General features: G+C 41.5%; 1 protein-coding gene across 1 annotated transcript in view; it reads right to left on the minus strand.

The window, feature by feature from the left end:
- Positions 1-6,637: 6,637 nt before the first annotated feature.
- The window catches only part of rempA (intraflagellar transport protein rempA), a 178,168-nt gene continuing 170,144 nt past the window's right edge, over positions 6,638-14,661 (minus strand). The window contains exon 7 of the mRNA XM_070080315.1: positions 6,638-6,941. Within this exon, the coding sequence (XP_069936416.1) occupies positions 6,653-6,941 (289 nt within the window). The 3' untranslated portion in view covers positions 6,638-6,652. The remainder of the gene's footprint in view (positions 6,942-14,661) is intronic.

Here is a 14,661-nt window from a genome sequence, read left to right on the forward strand (position 1 = left end):
TCCAGTTTTAGTTCATTCATGTACATTTGTAAGAGTTTGTGAAACTTTTACCTTATAATATTTTTATTATTATTATAATAATTAAATCACAAAACAAATACTCTTACACTGTGTACAAGTTAGTACAGAATTATAGCTATAAAGTGAAGGCATACGAAAGGAATATTTTTCTACAGTTATCCCTAGTAACAGGTGACGGGCTAGAGAAAACGTAATTCTTCCGACACTTCTACATACCGTTTGGTAAACATCTCATATATATTTGTATAAATTTTTATACTGTGGGTGCATGTATCATGTTTGTGTGTTACATAATGTGTTTCTTATATAATTTTGAAAAAAATATCATAGATAGATTAAGGGAAATGTCTATATTAACGTAATATGCGACATTAATGCGCCCAAGAGATTATTATTATTACTATTATTATTATTATTATTATATTATTATTATTATTATTATTGCATCAAGAGTAGAAAGACTCTTAGTGATTTTAATGTGTACCTACATGCCAGCACAGTGTGTAACTTTATTTAGGTACAGGTGTACACAAGTTTAATTATCAAGTACAATACATATAAAATATACAATAACTTTAAAACACTTGAAATTTTGGAAAGTTTCCAGACATAATAAGGAGATGTGCTCAGGGAGAATGTAAACAAACTCGGTGGGCCGCTGTTACCGTATTAGAAAGACAGGTGTGGGGAGCCGTATAGCGAGTTTTGGTCGTAATTTGAAATGTCCGTATTAGCGGAACGCTGTAAAGCGGGGCCCTCCTGTGTATATATATATATATATATATATATATATATATATATATATATATATATATATATATATATACAGTGGACCCTCGCATACCGTTGGCATCACATAACGTTAAATCCGCATACCGATACATTTTATCACTAAAATTTTGCCTCGCATACCGCTAAAAAACTCGCTCAACGCTATTCGTCCGAGACGCTTCTAATGTGCGGCCTGAGCCAGCTTCACATGTTCCGCCGGTGGCATTGTTTACAAGCCAGCCTCTGCGGTAACATCCAAGCAAACAATCGGAACATTTCGTATTATTACAGCGTTTTTGGTGATTTCATCTGCAAAATAAGTGACCATGGGCCCCAAGAAAGCCTCTAGTGCTAACCCAGTGGTAAAAAGGGTGAGAAATACTATTATACCACAGTCAGCTGCTGCTGCACCATGGTCAGCTGTTGCTTGACCAGTCAGCTGTTGCTGGATCAATCAGCTGCTGTTGCACCTCGATCAGCTGTTGCTGGACCAGTCAGCTGTTGCTGGATCAGTCAGCTGCTGCTGCACCACGATCAGCTGTTGCTGGACCAGTCAGCTGTTGCTGGATCAGTCAGCTGCTGCTGCACTATGATCAGCTGTTGCTGGACCAGTCAGCTGTTGCTGGATCAGTTTGCTGCTGCACCACGATCAGCTGTTGCTGGATCAGTCAGCTGCTGCTGCACCACGATCAGCTGTTGCTGGACCAGTCAGCTGTTGCTGGATCAGTCAGCTGCTGCTGCACCATGATCAGCTGTTGTTGGACCAGTCAGCTGTTGCTGAATCAGTCAGCTGCTGCTGCACCACAATCAGCTGTTGCTGGACCAGTCAGCTGTTGCTGGATCAGTCAGCTGCTGCTGCACCACGATCAGCTGTTGCTGGACCAGTCAGCTGTTGCTGGATCAGTTAGCTGCTGCTGCTGCACCACGATCAGCTGTTGCTGGACCAGTCAGCTGTTGCTGGACCAGTCAGCTGTTGCTGGACCAGTCAGCTGTTGCTAGATCAGTCAGCTGTTGCTGGACCAGTCAGCTGTTGCTGGACCAGTCAGCTGTTGCTGGATCAGTCAGCTGTTGCTGGACCAGTCAGCTGTTGTTGGATCAGTCAGCTGTTGCTGGATCAGTCAGCTGTTGCTGGGTCAGTCAGCTGTTGCTGGATCAGTCAGCTGTTGCTGAACCAGTCAGCTGTTGCTGGACCAGTCAGCTGTTGCTGGATCAGTCAACTGTTGCTGGATCAGTCAGCTGTTGCTGGATCAGTCAGCTGTTGCTGGATCAGTCAGCTGTTGCTGGACCAGTCAGCTGTTGCTGGATCAGTCAGCTGTTGCTGGATCAGTCAGCTGTTGCTGGACCAGTCAGCTGTTGCTGGACCAGTCAGCTGTTGCTGGATCAGTCAGCTGTTGCTGGATCAGTCAGCTGCTGCTGCACCACGGTCAGCTGCTGTTGCACCATCAGCTGTTTCTGAACATGACTCGTCCCGAACCTGTCCGTCCAGCCTGAGCGCCTGCCTTGCCGTCATTGTTTACAAGCCAGGGTGGCCGGTTGCATGCATACATTCGATACATTTTGTATTATTCCATTATTTATAGTACTTGTAACTGCTAAATAAGCCACCATGGGCCCAAAGAAAGCTTCTAGTGCCAACCCTTTGGTAAAAAGGGTGATAAATACTATCGTACCACAGTCAGCTGCTGCTGCTGCTGCACCACGGTCAGCTGATAAATTGGACCAGTCAGCTGCTGCTGCACCACAGCTGCAGCTGCACCATGGTCAGCTGTTGCTGTACCCAGCTGCTGTTGCACCATGGTCAGCTGCACCACAGCTGTTGTTGTTGCTGCACCACCGTCAGCTGTATTACTCAAAGACGTGGAGAGTGTTGTTGGTGTGGCTTAACGTGAAACAATTACCAAGAAACAATTAACCCCAGAGGGTTAGCCACCCAGGATAACCCAAGAAAGTCAGTGCATCATCGAGGACTCTAACTTATTTCCATTGGGGTCCTTAATCTTGTCTCCCAGGATGCAACCCACACCAGTCAACTAACACCTAGGTGAACAGGGAAAAATGCCTGGAACTAGTGCTCATATTGGTGAATTTAAAGCCAGCAAAGGTTGGTTTGAGAGATTTAAGAATCGTAGTGACATACACAGTGTGATAAGGCCTGTTCTGGAAGAAAATGCCAAACAGGACCTACAGTACTCAGGAGGAAAAGGCACTCCCAGGACACAGTGTCTCATCAGTCATTGCTGCATCTTCAATAAAGGTAAGTGTCATTTATTCTTCATTTAGTAGAGTAGTACATGCACAATATATACTGTGCATGTACTACTCTACTATTGTGCATGTATCCTTCTCTTTGTGTGTAGGAAAATGTATATTTCATGTGGTAAATTTTTTTTGTTCATACTTTTGGGTGTCTTGCATGGATTAATTTGATTTCCATTATTTCTTATGGGGAAAATTCATTTGCATAACTATAATTTCGCATAACAATGAGCTCTCATGAACGGATTAATATCGTTATGCGGGGGTCCACTGTATATACAGTGGACCCCCGGTTAACGATATTTTTTCACTCCAGAAGTATGATCAGGTGCCAGTACTGACCGAATTTGTTCCCATAAGAAATATTGTGAAGTAGATTAGTCCATTTCAGACCCCCCAACATACACGTACAAACGCACTTACATAAATACACTTACATAATTTGTCACATTCGGAGGTAATCGTTATGCGGGGGTCCACTGTATATATATATATATATATATATATACACACACCCCTCCGAGTTTTCTTCTATTTTCTTACTAGTTCTTGTTCTTGCTTATTTTCTATTATCTCCATGGGGAAGTGGAACAGAATTCTTCCTCCGTAAGCCATGCGTGTTGTAAGAGGCGACTAAGATGCCGGGAACAAGGGGCTAGTAACCCCTTCTCCTGTATAAATTACTAAATTTAAAAAGAGAAACTTTCGTTTTTCATTTTGGGTCACCCTGCCTCGGTGGGATACAGCCGGTGCGTTGAAAGAAAGAAGAGCTAGTACACAAGTAGGCAGTAGGTTGGTAGACACCAGCCGCCCAGGGAGGTACTACGGTCCTGCCAAGTGAGAGTAAAACGGAAGCCTGTAATTGTTTTACAAGCTGGTAGGATTGCTGGTGTCTTTGTTTTGTTTAATACACATGCAAGATTTCAGGTACGTCTTGCTACTTCTACTTACACTTAGGTCAAACTACACATACATGTACAAGCATATATATATACACACACCTCTGGATTTTCTTTTACTTTCTTTCTAGTTCTTGTTCTTGTTTATTTCCTCTTACCTGAATGGGGAAGTGGAACAAAATTCTTCCTCTGTAAGCCATGCGTGTTGTAAGAGGCGACTAAAATGCCAGGAGCAAGGGGCTAGTAACCTCTTCTCCTGTATATATTACTAAATATAAAAGGAGAAACTTTCATTTTTCCTATTGGGCCACCTCGCCTCAGTGGGATACAGCCAGTGTGTTGAAAGAAAGAACTGGTACACAAGCCCCTTACTCAGTGATTTCTTGCAATTGAACATGACAGATGTGTGTGGCACAGTGCGTGGTAATCGTAAGCATATGCCAAGGTTCGATGCTGGCACTCGCAGGGGTGAGGTGCAGGCCTTTGCTGCCAATGACATCATGGCATTTGGTGGCATGGCAAACATGATGTCATATTCTTGACATCAGTTCACCGAAATGAAATGGCACACACTGGCAGGCACAATAGAGAGACCAATGAACCCATTCTAAAACCTGCAGCTGTCATAGACTACAACCTCAATATACACTTAGTGGACAAATGTGACATGCAGATTGGGTTTGTTGATTGTGTATGCAAGAGTAATAAGTAGTACATAAAACTTTTTTTCCATCTTCTTTATATTTCCATGCTGAATGATTATAACATATACAAGTTGAAGACCAACAACAAACCAAAATATGGTGAATTTTGTTTGTCAGTCATCAGACAAATAATATTCAAGTACCAAGGAGCAACACCTGCAATAGACCAGCGCCCACGAAATTACCAACACATGCCATCTCGTTTGAGGCCTGGTGATCACTACTCCATACAAATGCCTCCTACTGCTTTCAAGAAAAGTGCTCAGAAGAGGTGTTTTGTATGTGGACATACCACAAAACGCCCACAAAAACGCAGAGACACTCGTTTTATGTGTGAGGAGTGTCAAGTACCACTCTGCATATACCCATGTTTCAAAGAGTTCCACAAGCTGCAGCAGTTCTAGGAAAGTGTTCAGTGATTGTACATATGTATATATATTATGGATCTATAGTAATAAACAATGTTTTGTATTGCTTGTTTGTGTAAACAAGTTTTATAAACAATCTAATAGTGATAATGTTTGTGCAGTTATTGTTTTGTAAACAATGAGTGTATATTTTAACAATGCACCTTACTTTGGTCTCACAGGACACATAAGTTACTTACAAAAGAAAAATATTGGAAAATACAATGAACCTTTGAAATGGAGTAAATAAAAAAATATTGGGTGAGCAGTATTTGCCGCTGTTGCCATACGCGGCTCATTTTCTGCCAACTTTGCGCCTCTGTATCTCGGTAAGCACTGATGGCAAAAAAAATTTTTAGGCTTAAAACACTCAGTAAAATAATCCTATAATTTTGGTAAGAATTTTCTTTTTTTTTTTTTAATATTTTGCAACATAGAATGACAGTTTCAGAAATGGGTTTGCGACAGTTAAAGGAGGGGTTTGGGATATTGGCAGTTTGGTGGAATCTGTAATAGGATGGTATATATATAACTGGGGCCCTGATATTGTAACTATTTCAGGTCACTTTTTATATTTTATCTTTATATATGCTTTTAAACCTCCATGGGGAAGTGGAACAGAATTCTTCCTCCGTAAGCCATGCATGTTGTAAGAGGCGACTAAAATGCCGGGAGCAAGGGGCTAGTAACCTCTTCTCCTGTATATATTACTAAATGCAAAAGGAGAAACTTTCGTTTTTCCTTTTGGGCCACCCCGCCTCGGTGGGATACAGCCGGTGTGTTGAAAGAAAGAATATGCTTCTAAACAGTTGTATATGGGTGCCTCTGCAAAAACAGTGATTATGTATGAGTGAGATGAAAGTGTTGAATGATGATGAAAGTATTTTCGTTTTGGGGATTTTCTTTCTTTTTGGGTCACCCTGCCTAGGTGGGAGCCGGCCGACTTGTTGAAAAAAACAAAAAATCTGTGATGGACCCTGGAATCAATAACATAGATCTATGTGATGGACCCTGGAGTCAATAACATACATCTAAGTGATGGACTGTAGAGTCAATAATATAGATCTAAGTGATAGAACCTGGAGTCAATAACATAGATCTATGTGATAGAACCTGGAGTCAATAACATAGATCTATGTGATGGACCCTGGAGTCAATAATGTAGATCTATGTGATGGACCCTGGAGTCAATAATGCAGATCTGTGTGATGGACCCTGGAGTCAATAATGTAGATCTATGTGATGGACCCTGGAGTCAATAATGCAGATCTATGTGATGGACCCTGGAGTCAATAATGCAGATCTATGTGATGGACCCTGGAGTCAATAATGCAGATCTATGTGATGGACCCTGGAGTCAATAATGCAGATCTATGTGATAGACCCTGGAGTCAATAATGCAGATCTATGTGATGGAGCCTGGAGTCAATAATGCAGATCTATGTGATGGACCCTGGAGTCAATAATGCAGATCTATATGATGGACCCTGGAGTCAATAATGCAGATCTATGTGATGGACCCTGAAGTCAATAATGTAGATGTACATGACACACAGTGAAAGGGTTGACAAATATAACAGTTAAGACCACTGACTCACCTGTCATGGAGTCCACCATCCTTGGAACTGGTACTGTCAGCTGAGTTTGGTGGAGCAGTACCATCTACATCATCATCTTCTGAGCGACCCGAAGCAAAATTAAAATATGTAACATTATCATTTTCTATATCCCAGATATACAACTTAGGATCGGGCAACAGAGATGTCTGCGCAATAGAAATGGAGACTCTAGTGCCATTGCAGTTACAGCGAGCAGAGATTATCTCTCCAAAGTCTTTGATAGCTTCACTCATCTGCTTCCCTTGTGTGTGTGGTTTGGCTTCCCTATAATAAAGAAAAAAGTTATAAATTTTAAACAGAAATTAAACTTTTATACAAGGAGTAACAGAACACGAGAACAAGAAACTTGCACCTCCCAATGCAAGTTAGCTAACTTCATTTTGTCTGTGAAATTCTTTAATACCCTGATGATAGGCATTTAATGCATAATGAAGTTTTTCAAATTTAGCTATTAGTCAACAAATAAAAAAGAAATAAGGATAAAAGATTCTGATTATTTGGGCCTGTGGAGAAAATGGAAAGTCAAGGGAAAATGATGAACATGAAACAAGGTGGAAATCAGGTCAAATCTCCCTCACGGACTATGTTACTAATCTGTCCTCTGTCACAATCTCCCAACATCAGCTTGAACTTCTTGGTCTTGGTCTTTTCCTTGCCACTTCACCTACTCCTCATTCAGGCACTGACCTGATTAGCCCCTTTGATTTCATTCTTCAGTTTCACTCTTGGAATTTTCCTGACCTGACCACTTTTTGTGGTGCTCTCATTCCTGCCCTTGATAACCTACTGTCTAAGAACTACCACCTTCCTCATTGCTATCAACTTACCCTTTCTTGATTCTAATACCAATATTATAATCCTTCCCTCTGATAAAGGCAATTTAGTGGTTGCCCTTGATTATGAGGAATACCATCCAAGAGCTGGTCTTGATCTGTGACTCACACATCTGCACTCCTCTTATTTCCAACCCTCACGATCGCATCAAGACACCTTTCAACATTTCCTTAAAGAGGTTCTGTGTCTTATTCTCTTTCCTCTTGGATGGCCAAAACTCTTACTCCCTTTCCTGGAACTTTTCCTTCTGCTCACCTCCATCGCTCTCAATAATTCATTAATGGAATGTGTCGAGGACCCCCCCCCCCCCCAATTCTGACATGGGTCTTAATCCTAAGATGACCTGTCTGAGGATCTCGAAGATGTCGATCTAATTTAGCTGTTCTGTGGCCATGATCAAAGTCTTGTAGTCCCTGTGCATTCCACAGTGAAACAGTTTAATTACTACAGCAAGGTGAGGTCATCAGGCTCCCCATCACTGTCTCTAAATCCTATGCTGGGTGGTCAGGTAAATTTGCAAATAAACCCATGAACTCTTTTCACAATAGTTCAGAAAGTCCCTTTGTTTTCTTCTGAGTCTATCAGGTTGAATATGGTATCGGTGAAATGAGTGATTGTTAACATCACTTGATGGCTCAGGGTTAATATGAATTGGTTTGCTCTGTTCTCGTGATGACTGTTGTGGTTTTAGGATAGGTGCATTGTAGGTAGTCTGATCCTGTGGCATGGGGCCTGCAGGCTGCTGTTGTAATGTGGGAGTTTGAGCACAAGCAGGCTGAGCAATGGCATGACCCCATCATTGATTTTCTTCAGTTTCCTCCATCGCTGTAGCTGAGGAAGTGACCCTGGGTTCCTTGATACTGTAGCCTCCTCTGGAGAAATCTGCTGCTCAGTGCTGAGGGCTCTACTTAGTGTTGAAAACTGGACAACAGGGGATTTCCATGCTGCCCTGACCCAGAGAAGCCTCTCCAAGCAGTGCAGATTCCAGGTCCCAAGCATAAAGGCAAGGCAGCCAGTATATACAGCCTCTCCTCATTTAGCGATATACTAGTTTACTGATGACTCGGACCTCCGACGGGCTCTCTGACCAGTATGCATACCTAAATAATGTATATTAGAGCTGATTTCCTCTATTATGTTCATTACAATATACAGTACACTACTGTATAAACATTTAAAAATATACTAGAAATGTTATAAGTGGTGCAAAGGTGACATTAAAACAATATCAAAGATGATTGACACATACCCACTACCATTATAGTATGCCCCTCATCGTCAGTGGTCAGTCGTCACGTGAGGTCACAGACCCTGAGCTGCTTTGGGGATTAGCGTGGACGGTTACAAAGCATGGCTTGCTTCTGCAGTGTTTTAAAAATTGAGGTTGGAGAGTTGAAGGAGGAGGTCTTGCTTCTCCAGGAGGAGATTAGGAGGCTGAAGGTCCACCTCAATGGGTCTGGGAGAGAGTGTGAGGTGGCTGGAGTTGTGGGGAATGAGGCTTCTAGCAGTGAGGTGCAGTCTGTCTCTCGCTGTGAGGAGGCTGTAGGTGGGGAGGTAGCAACGGCTACCAGCAGTGAGGTGCAGCCCAGCACCTGCTACAAGTGGCGAGTGGTTCACAGTAATGGGAGGCGCATCAGAGTAAGGAAAGTTAAGAGTGAAGATCTGAAGGTAGGAAATCGCTTCTCTGTTCTTCAGGATGAATGTACTTCAGTGGCCAGTGAAGGTAAGGGTACTACTGCCCCTGCTAATGGAGGTAAGCGCATTCTTGTGGTTGGTGACTCTCAGGTAAGATATATTGACCGTGCTTTTTGTAATAGGAATAAGAAGATGAGAGATAGAGTGTGCTTCCCTGGAGCTGGTGTTGGGGACATTGTCAACAGGCTGGATAATATCATGTCAGGTAATGGGAACAAGCCCATTATCTGTCTCAGTGCTGGTGGAAATGATATTGGGAAGGGTAGGAGAGAAGAGCTGCTAGATAAGTACAGGTCAGCTATAGATTTCATTAAGTCTAAGGGAGGGATCCCAATCATATGTAGCATCTTGCCTAGAAGGGGAGTAGGAAATGAATGGTTGTCTAGGGCAATTGGTGTAAATTGCTGGCTAGACAGATACTGCAAGGAACTTGCAATCCCATTCATTGACAACTGGAACAACTTTTATGGCAAACATGATATGTATGCAAGGGATGGGGTACATCTCTCTGGGGCTGGGGTGGTAGCACTTGCAGACTCGATTGAGAAGGCCATTGGTGAAATGCCTATGATTTTAAACTGATGGAAGATAGAGGTAATGGGTGTGTGTGGGAAACAAGCAGGTTGCAACACTAGGGTTGGAAACAGTAAATGTATAAAAGGCATTCAGCATGAAGTTATAAATAAAGACAATAGATCAGGTCAGCAAACAAAGGGGGACAGCAGAGGGCAGCAAGGGACTAGCTCCCTTAAGGTTTACTATACTAATAGCAGGAGTGTAAGAAATAAGATAGATGAGCTAAGATTAATTGCAAGTGCAGGAAACAGATATTATTGCTATAACAGAGACCTGGCTCAATCTGAAAGATAGAGAGATGCCCTCTGAATGTCACATACAAGGCTATAAATTATTCCACACTGACAGGGTCAACAGGAAAGGTGGTGGAGTAGCGATGTATGTCAGAGACAATTTAAATTGTTGTGTTAGACAAGATATTAAATTAGAAGCGTCAGCCACTGAATCTGTTTGGTTACAGCTTCTCGAGGGCCGAGAAAAACTAATTTTGGGTGTGATTTACAGGGCCCCAAATCTTGATAGGGAGTGCAGTAAACTTCTATGGGACGAAATTAATAAGGCATCTACATACGAAAATGTTGTGCTAATGGGAGATTTCAACTATAGACAGATTGACTGGAGCAATTTGACAGGAAATTTAGAGTCAGGTGACTTTCTTGATACGATCCAGGATTGTTTTTTAAAACAGTTTGTGACAGAGCCAACTAGGGGAAATAACCTCCTTGACTTGGTTCTTGCCAGTAGGGAAACACTAATTAATAATCTTGAGGTTAATGATGAGCTTGGGGAAAGTGATCACAAATCACTCAGTTTTAATATATCATGGAATTCCCCTAATAATGGCAATCAAGTCTCCGTCCCTGACTTTCGCTTGGCTGATTTCATAGGACTGAAAAATTACTTAGGTGGGCTGAACTGGAATGACCTGACTAAGGGTCAGGTAGGTGGTGATGGTTGCCGATATGATGCTTTCCAGGGCATAGTTCTAGCTGCTCAGTCAAATTATGTTCCAAATAGGGAAATCAGATCAAACAAAAATGATCCTAAATGGATGAACAATAGATTAAAATATCTGATTGGTCAAAAGAGAGGCATATATAGGCAAATCAAAAGAGGAGAGGGGCAATTAAGAAATTGATATATTCAGTTAAAGAGAGAAATAAAAAAGGGAATTAGAAAAGCAAAAAGAGATTATGAGGTTAAAGTTGCAAGAGAATCGAAGACTAACCCAAAAGGATTCTTTCAGGTATACAGAAGTAAGATCAGGGACAGGATAGGCCCACTCAAAAGTTCCTCAGGTCAGCTCACTGACAGTGATAAGGAAATGTGTAGAATTTTTAACACATACTTCCTCTCAGTTTTTATACAGGAGGATACCAGCGATATTCCAGTAATGATAAATTATGTAGAACAGGACGATAATAAACTGTGCACGATTAGGGTCACAAGTGACATGGTCCTTAGGCAAATAGATAAATTAAAACCTAACAAATCCCCAGGCCCTGATGAACTGTATGCAAGGGTTCTAAAGGAATGTAAAGAGGAGCTTAGCACACCTTTGGCTAATCTTTTCAACATATCACTACAAACTGGCATGGTGCCAGATAAGTGGAAAATGGCAAATGTGATACCTATTTTCAAAACAGGTGACAGGTCCTTAGCTTCGAACTATAGACCAATAAGCCTAACCTCCATAGTGGGAAAATTTATGGAATCAATAATTGCCAAGGCAGTTCGTAGCCACCTTGAAAAGCATAAATTAATCAACAAATCTCAGCATGGTTTTACAAAGGGGTGTTCATGCCTTACGAATTTATTAACTTTTTTCACTAAGGTATTTGAGGAGGAAGATCATGGTAATGAATATGATATTGTGTATATGGACTTCAGTAAGGCTTTTGACAGGGTCCCACATCAGAGACTATTGAGGAAAATTAAAGCACATGGAATAGGAGGAGAAATTTTTTCCTGGATAGAGGCATGGTTGACAAATAGGCAGCAGAGAGTTTGCATAAATGGGGAGAAATCAGAGTGGGGAAGCGTCACGAGCGGTGTTCCACAGGGGTCAGTGTTGGGCCCCCTGCTGTTCACAATCTACATAAACGACATAGATGAGGGCATAAAGAGCGACATCGGCAAGTTTGCCGATGACACCAAAATAGGCCGTCGAATTCATTCTGACGAGGACATTCGAGCACTCCAGGAAGATTTGAATAGACTGATGCAGTGGTCGGAGAAGTGGCAGATGCAGTTTAATATAGACAAATGCAAAGTTCTAAATGTTGGACAGGACAATAACCATGCCACATATAAACTAAATAATGTAGATCTTAATATTACGGATTGCGAAAAAGATTTAGGAGTTCTGGTTAGCAGTAATCTGAAACCAAGACAACAGTGCATAAGTGTTCGCAATGAAGCTAATAGAATCCTTGGCTTCATATCAAGAAGCATAAATAATAGGAGTCCTCAGGTTGTTCTTCAACTCTATATATCCTTGGTTAGGCTTCATTTAGATTATGCTGCACAGTTTTGGTCACCGTATTACAGAATGGATATAAATTCTCTGGAAAATGTACAAAGGAGGATGACAAAGTTGATCCCAAGTATCAGAAACCTTCCCTATGAGGATAGACTAAGGGCCCTGAATCTGCACTCTCTAGAAAGACGTAGAATTAGGGGGGATATGATTGAGGTGTATAAATGGAAGACAGGAATAAATAAAGGGGATGTAAATAGTGTGCTGAGAATATCTAGCCTAGACAGGACTCGCAGCAATGGTTTTATGTTGGAAAAATTCAGATTCAGGAAGGATATAGGAAAGTACTGGTTTGGTAATAGAGTTGTGGATGAGTGGAACAAACTCCCGAGTACAGTTATAGAGGCCAGAACGTTGTGTAGTTTTAAAAATAGGTTGGATAAATACATGAGTGGATGTGGGTGGGTGTGAGTTGGACCTGATAGCTTGTGCTACCAGGTCGGTTGCCGTGTTCCTCCCTTAAGTCAATGTGACCTGACCTGACTAGGTTGGGTGCATTGGCTTAAGCCGGTAGGAGACTTGGACCTGCCTCGCATGGGCCAGTAGGCCTTCTGCAGTGTTCCTTCGTTCTTATGTTATGTTGTTTTCCCTTCCTACTTCGATGTTACAGTTCTCACTATATGCTCTAGTGTGGGGTAGTTTAAATAAGGCTTTCTAAAATCTAGGGGATACTTACATTCATTGCTAGTTGTCCTCAGTCTGAAATCTTTTTACCAACCCTCTTAACAAGTCTTTCAAACTATTACAAAAATAAAAATATACTATTCTAAATACAGTAGATAGTCATTTAGCACGAGTTTATTTGGTCCGATTTGGGTATTGCACAATTGAAGAATTGAGGCACAATTTTATGTAACACATCGTGTAATTAATTTAACACAGTAGTTTGTGGGAAGAAAAAAAAATTCTCTTTTGCTCAAGCGGCTGCCTTGTTGTGGACCAGCCGGGGAGCCCTCCCGCAATCCCCTACCACTCCCCGACACCACCCCACCATCCCAGCGTTCGTAATTCATACATGTCTAGTCCAGTCTTTCTCTGCTATAAGGCAGCTCTGTTTGTGAATTGTGTTATATTTTAATTACTATATCTTGTATCTGCCAAGCAATCATGACATCCAGTAGCCATACCAATGTTGCTGAAAGTGGCACAAAGAGGTATAAGCACCCTATTCTTAGAATTAACAAAGAAAGAAAGACATCAGGCAAGAGATAACCTGTAGCCGTAATGAAGTGTTATTTTGTACACAGACAAAAAGGTAAACATGAGTTTGTGTGACTGACTTACTGAATGACTGACTTATTGAGTGACTTGACTGACTTACTGAATGACTTGGCTGACTTGCTGAATGACTTGACTGAATGACTTACTGAGTGACTTGACTGACTTACAGAGTGACTTGACTCACTTACTGAGTGACTTGACTGACTTACTGAATGACTTACTGAGTGACTGAATGACTTACTGAGTGACTTGACTGACTTACTGAGTGACTTGGCTGGCTTACTGAATGACTTAACTGACTTAAAGTTAGACACTTCAGTACAACTATCGACTTAGTACCAGAACCTCTACCATCCACCTCAGCCCAGTAGGGCCACAACATAACTCTCCACTCTCTTCACAATCATCCACAAACACCAGCACCCACAATTTAAGGTAAGAAATACTATTATTTCTGTTACATTTGTAGTCTTAATCAGTAAAACAACATAATACATCACAACAATCAACTAAAACTACTTATTCACTTTTATTTTTGTAAGATGTGGGGGCCTAAAAAAAATGTTTGGGTTTTTGGGGGCTCCCAGGAACATAACCTTATTTTTCCCATAAGTTCTTCAGTACATATAACACGATTTTTACCTAACACGGCATTTTCAGAAACGTAACTACAGTGCTAAATGACAGTCTACTGAAGATATGTACAAAGTACCAAGGTAGTAGGTTGATAAACAGCAACCACCAAGGGAGGGACTACCATCCTGCCAAGTGAGTGTAAAACAAAAGCCTGTAATTGTTTTACATGATGGCATGATTGCCGGTGTCTTTCTTTCTGTCTCATAAACATGCAAGATTTCAGGTACGGCTTGCTACTTCTACTTACAATTAGGTCACACTACACATACAAGTACAAGCATATATATACACACTCCTCTGGGTTTTCTTCTATTTTCTTACTAGTTCTTGTTCTTGTTTATTTCCTCTTATCTCCACAGGGAAGTGAAACAGAATTCTTCCTCCGTAAGCCATGCGTGTCACAAGAGGCAACTAAAATGCCAGGAGCAAGGGGCTAATAACCCCTTCTGTATATATTACCAAATGTAAAAGGAGAAACTTTCG

Source organism: Cherax quadricarinatus, unplaced genomic scaffold (genome assembly GCF_038502225.1).
Source record: "Cherax quadricarinatus isolate ZL_2023a unplaced genomic scaffold, ASM3850222v1 Contig315, whole genome shotgun sequence".
In the NCBI taxonomy this organism is placed as follows: Eukaryota; Metazoa; Arthropoda; class Malacostraca; order Decapoda; family Parastacidae; genus Cherax; species Cherax quadricarinatus.